Raw genomic sequence first — 7,088 nt, 5'->3', positions numbered from 1 at the left:
GGAGGAGGAGGAGGAGGAGGAGGGGGAGTGGACCCGCCCCTCCCCCCGCCCCTCCCCCCGCCCCATTTAACGGCGCCGGTTCCGCGCGCGCGGTGAGGGGAAGGGACGGAAGTGTCCTTGTGACGTCACCGCTGACGTCACGGGTTGGGGGCGGGGTCCCGAGCTGCCCCTCCCCCCCCCTCGGGGTCTGGTGTTGGCCGCGCGCGCCGGTGGCGCCAGAGGCTGCGGGAGCGGCGCGTGGTGAGGGGGGGGAGGGGATGGGGGGAGGGGGGGTGATGGTGTCACGCGTGACGTGACGTGGCGTGGGCATCGCGGGGGGGGCTGGCGCGCGCTCCCGGCGGGATGTGGGTGGGGGGGAGGGGTGGGGGGGGAGGGGGAGGCTCGTCCCGTCCCGCGTGGGGCGCACGTGGTGCCCGTGGGAACGTGGGGAGGGGGAGGGGGAGGGGGAGGGGGAGGGGGAGGGGGGACACACGCGCGGGACCCTCTTGGTGACGTAAGGAGCGCGAGGAGGGGTCCCCGCGGGGGGGTCCCCGGGGTTGGGGGTCTCTGGGGGTTGGGGGGCGTCTCCCGGGGGTCTCTAAGGTCTGGGGGGGTCCCCGGGGGGGCGTGGGGATCCCTGAGGTGCCCCCGGGGATGGGGGGTCCCCGGGGGTTGGGGGGTTCCGGGGTTGGGGGGGTCCCCGGGGTTGGGGGTCCCCGGGGGTTGGGGGTCTCTGGGGGTTTGGGGTCCCCGGGGATTGGGGGTGTCTGGGGGTTTTGGGGGTCTCGGGGGGTTGGGGGGCGTCTCCCGGGGGTCTCTGAGGGTTGGGGGGTCCCCGGGGTTGGGGGGTGTCTGGGGGTTGGGGGGTCTCCAGGTTTAGGGGTCCCCGGGGTTGGGGGGTCTCTGGGGGTTGGGGGTCCCCGGGTTTTGGGGGTCTCTCTCTGGGGGTTGGGGGGCGTCTCCCGGGCGTCCCTGAGGTCTGGGGGGGTCCCCGGGGGGGGGTTGGGGATCCCTGAGGTGCCCCCGGGGTTGGGGGTCTCCAGGTTTAGGGGTTCCCGGGGTTGGGGGTTCCCGGGGATGGGGGGGGTCTCTGGGGGTTTGGGGGGTCCCCGGGGGTTGGGGGGTGTCTGGGGGTTTTGGGGGTCTCGGGGGGTTGGGGGGCGTCTCCCGGGGGTCTCTGAGGGTTGGGGGGTCCCCGGGGTTGGGGGGTTGGGGATCCCTGAGGTGCCCCCGGGGTGGGGGGTCTCCAGGTTTAGGGGTCCCCGGTGTTGGGGGTCCCCGGGGATGGGGGGGGGGGTCTCTCTCTGGGGCTTGGGGTGTCTCTGGGGGTTGGGGGTCCCCGGGGGTTGGGGGGGGGTCTCTGGGGGTTTGGGGGGTCACTGAGGGTTGGGGGGGTCTCTGGGGCTTAGGGGGGGTCCCCAGGGATTGGGGGGTCTCTGGGGGTTTGGGGGGTCCCCGGGGATTGGGGGGGGTCTCTGGGCAGGGGGCTCCTCTGGGATTTGGGGGGGGGAGGGTCCTCTCTCTGGGGGTCGGGGATGCTGAGGGGGGGGTCCTCTCCTTGGGGTGCTGAGGGGGGGGGGTCTCTCTCTAGGGTTGGGGGTGCTGAGGGGGGGTCCCCTCCTTGGGGATGCTGAGGGGGGGTCCCCTCCTTGGGGGTGCTGAGGGGGGGGGTCCCCTCCTTGGGGGTGCTGGGGGGGGTCTCTCTGGGGGTCAGGGGTGCTGAGGGGGGTCCCCTCCCCTGTTGCCCCCCCAGATGCAGGTGCTGCGGTTCTACGTGCGGCCGGGCCCCCCGAGCAGGTGGGGGGCTCGGGGGGCTCTGGGGGCTCGGGGCCCCCCCCGGGGCTGGGGCTGGGGTCCCCCCTGCGCGCGGCGCGTGCCGTGGAGCCCGGGGTCACCGGGGTCACCTGCGGAGTTCTGCTACTACCTGGCCTGGGACGGTACGGGGGGCTGGGGGGGGCAGGGGGGGGCATGGGGGGGGCAGGGGGCTGCGGGGGGCTTGGGGAGGGGCAGGGGGCTGGGGGGGGCATGGGGGGGCAGGGGGCTGGGGGGGGCATGGTGGGGGGCATGGGGGGGGCAGGGGGCTGGGGGGGGCAGGGGGCTTGGGGGGCTGGGGGGGGCACGGGTGGCAGGGGGCTGGGGGGGACAGGGGGCTGGGGGGCAGGGGGGGGGGCAGGGGGCTTGGGGGGCTGGGGGGGGCACGGGGGGCAGGGGGCTGGGGGGGCAGGGGGGGGGCAGGGGGCTGGGCGGGCTGGGGGGGCCTGGGGGGGCAGGGGGCTGGGGGGGGCACAGGGGGGGCAGGGGGCTTGGGGGGGGCATGGGGGGGGACAGGGGGCTGGGGGGGGCAGGGGGCTGGGCGGGCTGGGGGGGGCGGGGGGCTGGAGGGGCCTGGGAGGGCAGGGGGCTTGGGGGGGCAGGGGGCTGGGGGGGGCACGGGGGGGGGGCAGGGGGCTTTGGGGGGCTGTGGGGGGGGGGAGATGTTGGGGGGACTTGGGGGTGGGATCTGGATACAGGGGGGGGTCTCAGAGGGCTGGGGGGGCGGTGGGGGGTGTGGGGGGGTTGTTGGGGGGTCCCTGGGTGTGTGTGGGGGGGTGGGGGGTGCGGGGGGGTTGTTGGGGGGTCCCTGGGTGTCGGGGGGGGATGGGGGTGCGGGGGGGTTGGTGGGGGGTCCCTGGGTGTGTGTGTGGGGGGATGGGGGTGCGGGGGGGTTGGTGGGGGGTCCCTGGGTGTCGGGGTGGGGGGGGGTTGTTGGGGGGTCCCTGGCTGTTGGGGGGGGGGGATGGGGGTGCCAGCGTTCGTGGGGTGCGCAGGGGACACCCCCCCGGACGAGGAGGAGGGGCGGATCCTGCGCTGGCTCCTGGGGTCCCCCCTGGGGGACGGGGAGGACGTGGCCCCCCAAAGCTTCCTGCGCCCCCACGGCCCCCACCTGCTGCTGGAGATCGGGCCCAGGTACGGGGGGCTGGGGGGGTCCCATGGGTGGGGGGTCCCGTGGGGGGCTGGGGGGGTCCCACGGGTGGGGGTCCTGTGGGGGGTTGGGGGGGTCCCACGGGTGGGGGGTCCCGTGGGGGGGGTCCCGTGGGTGCTGGGGGGGGTCCTGGGGTCAAGGGTCCCGTGGGTGTTCGGTGGGTCCTGGGCTGGGGGGTCCTGTGGGTGCTGGGGGTCCCAAGGGTCCCATGGGTGCCTGTGGGGTCCCACGGGCGCGGGGGTCCCATGGGTGCAGGGGTCCCGGCAGGCTGGGGGTCTCCACAGGTCCCACGGTTGCCTATAGGGGTCCCACGGGCTCGGGGGTCCCGGCAGGCTGGGGGTCTCCATGGGTCCCATGGGCTCGGGGGTCCCAGCAGGCTGGGGGTCCCATGGGTGCTGGGGGTCCCGGCAGGCTGGGGGTCTCTATGGGTGCAGGGGTCCCATGGGTGTGGGGGTCCCACGGGTGCCTATGGGGGTCCCATGGGTGCCTGTGGGGTCCCGGCAGGCTGGGGGTCCCACGGGCTTGGGGGTCCCGGCAGGCTGGGGGTCTCCGGGGGTCCCATGGGTGTGGGGGTCCCATGGGTGCCTATGGGGGTCCCACGGGCTCGGGGGTCCCGGCAGGCTGGGGGTCCCATGGGTGCTGGAGGTCCCGGCAGGCTGGGGGTCTCCACGGGTCCCACGGGTGCCTATGGGGGTCCCGGCAGGCTGGGGGTCCCATGGGTGCCTGTGGGGGTCCCATGGGTGCCTGTGGGGGTCCCACGGGTGCCTATGGGGGTCCCACGGGCTCGGGGGTCCCGGCAGGCTGGGGGTCCCACGGGTGCCTATGGGGGTCCCACGGGCTCGGGGGTCCCGGCAGGCTGGGGGTCTCCGGGGGTCCCATGGGTGTGGGGGTCCCATGGGTGCCTATGGGGGTCCCACGGGCTCGGGGGTCCCGGCAGGCTGGGGGTCCCATGGGTGCTGGGGGTCCCGGCAGGCTGGGGGTCTCCACGGGTCCCACGGGTGCCTATGGGGGTCCCGGCAGGCTGGGGGTCCCATGGGTGCCTATGGGGGTCCCATGGGTGCCTGTGGGGGTCCCACGGGTGCCTATGGGGGTCCCACGGGCTCGGGGGTCCCGGCAGGCTGGGGGTCTCCATGGGTCCCACGGGTGCCTATGGGGGTCCCACGGGTGCCTATGGGGGTCCCACGGGCTCGGGGGTCCCGGCAGGCTGGGGGTCTCCACGGGTCCCACGGGTGCGGGGGTCCCATGGGTGTGGGGGTCCCGGCAGGCTGGGGGTCTCCACGGGTGCCTATGGGGGTCCCATGGGTGCCTATGGGGGTCCCGGCAGGCTGGGGGTCCCACGGGTGCCTATGGGGGTCCCATGGGTGCCTGTGGGGGTCCCGGCAGGCTGGGGGTCTCCACGGGTGCCTATGGGGGTCCCACGGGTGCCTATGGGGGTCCCACGGGCTCGGGGGTCCCGGCAGGCTGGGGGTCTCCACGGCCGCCTCCACCAACGCCGTGTCGCTGTGCCGGGCGGCCGGGCTGAGCCGCGTCCAGCGCCTGGAGCGATCGCGGCGCCTCCTGCTGCAGGTGGCACCGGGGGGCAGGGGGGGCACTGGGGATGAGGGGGGGGCACCTGGGGGGTCCCAGGGATGAGTGGGGGGCACCGGGGGCGGGGGGGCCCCAGGGATGAGGGGGGGGCATCTGGGGGGCACCGGGGATGAGGGGGGGGAAGGGGGGCCCCGGCGATGAGGGGGGGACACCTGGGGGGTCCTGGGGATGGGGGGGGCACCAGGGTCATGGGGGGCCCTGGGGATGAGGGGGGGGGGGCACTGGGGTATTGGGGGGGCATTGGGGATGGGGGGTCATCAGGGTCATGGGGGTGGGGGGGGCACCAGGGATGGGGGTGGTGGCATTGGGTCATGGGGGGGGGTCCTTTGGAACTGGGGGCAGGGGTCATCAGGGTCATGGGGGGGGGCATTGGGGATGGGGGGTCATCAGGGTCATGGGGGGGGCATTGGGACTGGGGGGTCATCAGGGTCATGGGGTGGGGTCCTTTGGGACTGGGGGGTCATCAGGGTCATGGGGGTGGGGGGGGCACCAGGGATGGGGGGGGTCATTGGGTCATGGGGGTTGGGGTCCTTTGGGACCAGTGGGGGGGTCATCAGGGTCATGGGGGGGGGTCCTTTGGGACCAGTGGGGGGGTCATTGGGTCAAGGTGGGGGGTCCTGGGGACATGGTGGGCGCTGGGGTGTGGGGGCCACGGGGGGTGTTTGGGACACGGCGGGGGGGCCTTGGGGGGGTTCCCTGTCCCGGGGGTGACGCGTGTGCCCCCTCCCCAGTTCGAGGCGTCGCCGGCGCCGGGGGCGGCGTCGCGGCTGGGCCGGGCGCTGCGGGACCCCATGACGGAGCAGCTGTACCCCGAGCCCCTGCGCTCCTTCCGCGTGCCCGTGCGCCCCGTCCCCGTCACCGCCATCGACGTCCTGGGCCGCGGCGAGCGGGCGCTGCAGGAGGCCGACCGGCAGCTGGGTGAGTGAGTCAGGGGGCGCGGGGGGCACGGGGGGGACACGGGGGACATGGGGGGGACATGGGACATGGGGGGGACATGGGGGGGACATGGGACATGGATGGGACATGGGGGGGACATGGGACATGGGGAGGACATGGGGGACATGCACATGGGGGTCGTGGGGGGATATGGGGGACATGGGGGTACACGGGGTCGTGGGGGGACATGGGGGACATGGATGGGACATGGGACATGGGGGGATATGGGGGTCATGGGGGGATATGGGACATGGATGGGACATGGAGACATGGGGGTTGTGGAGGACATGGGGGACATGGGACATGGGGGGGACATGGAGGACATGGGGGGACATGGGGGTCATGGGGGGATATGGGGGACATGGGACATGGGGAGGACGTGGGGGTCGTGGGGGGATATGGGACATGGATGGGACATGGAGACATGGGGGTTGCGGAGGACATGGGGGACATGGGACATGGGGGGGACATGGAGGACATGGGGGGACATGGGGGTCATGGGGGGATATGGGGGACATGGGACATGGGGAGGACGTGGGGGTCGTGGGGGGATATGGGACATGGATGGGACATGGGGGGGACATGGGACATGGGACACTGGGGGGACATGGGGGGCATGGGACATGGGGGGGACACGGGGGTCGTGGAGGACGTGGGGGTCATGGGGGTCTATGGGATATGGATGGGACATGGGGGGGACATGGGACATGGGGGATGTGGGACATGGAACATTGGGGGAATATGGGGGGCATGGGACATGGGGGGGAACATGAGGGGGACATGGGGGACATGGGACATGGATGGGACATGGGGGGGACATGGGACATGGGGAGGACATGGGGGTCGTGGAGGACGTGGGGGTCATGGGGGTACACAGGGTTGTGGGGGGATATGGGGGACATGGATGGGACATGGGGGGATATGGGAGTCATGGGGGGATATGGGACATGGATGGGACATGGGGATAGGGGGGACATGGGGGTCGTGGAGGACATGGGGGACATGGGACATGGGGGGGACATGGAGGACATGGGGGGACATGGGGGTCATGGGGGGATATGGGGGACATGGGACATGGGGAGGATGTGGGGGTCGTGGGGGGATATGGGACATGGGGGGGACACGGGGGTCGTGGGGGGACATGGGGGGGACACGTGGGACACGGGGCACATGGACATGGGACGTGGGGGTACCTGGGGACAAGGGTGGGGGGGTGTGGGGGCTGCCTGGGGTCATGGGACGTGGGGCTGGGGACACGGGGCCGTGGGGCACAGGGAGGGTGAGGGACAGGGGGACGTGTGGACAGAGGGACGTGTGGACAGAGGGACAGGGGTCAGAGCGATGGGGGGGGATGGGGATGTGGGGACAGGGGACAGGGGACAGGGGTCAGAGTGACACAGGGGGGGGATGGGGATGTGGGGACAGGGGACAGGGGTCAGAGTGATGGGGGGGGGATGGGGATGGGGATGTGGGGACAGGGGTCACGGGGACACGGAGGGGGATGGGGATGTGTGGACACGGGGACAAAGGTCACGGGGACACTGGGGGGGTCACGGGACCAGGGGTGACGTGTGGGGGGGGTGGGGTGTCCAGGGCTGGGTGGGGACAGCGGTGACATGGGGGG

General features: G+C 73.8%; 1 protein-coding gene across 1 annotated transcript; it reads left to right on the top strand.

Moving 5' to 3' along the window:
- Positions 1 to 195: 195 nt before the first annotated feature.
- LOC311204382 (phosphoribosylformylglycinamidine synthase-like) lies at positions 196 to 5,555 on the top strand. The gene is made up of 5 exons (XM_084280814.1): positions 196 to 240; positions 1,733 to 1,916; positions 2,787 to 2,925; positions 4,402 to 4,507; positions 5,260 to 5,555. Exons 2-5 carry the CDS (start codon positions 1,733 to 1,735, stop codon positions 5,452 to 5,454), a joined length of 624 nt encoding a protein of 207 aa, XP_084136940.1. The 5' UTR covers positions 196 to 240; the 3' UTR covers positions 5,455 to 5,555.
- Positions 5,556 to 7,088: the final 1,533 nt, after the last annotated feature.

This window comes from Gallinula chloropus, assembly GCF_964237585.1.
Source record: "Gallinula chloropus genome assembly, contig: HAP1_SCAFFOLD_828, whole genome shotgun sequence".
NCBI lineage: Eukaryota > Metazoa > Chordata > Aves > Gruiformes > Rallidae > Gallinula > Gallinula chloropus.
Note: the sequence above shows the minus strand (reverse complement) of the source record. Positions and strands in the feature narration are given on the sequence as shown.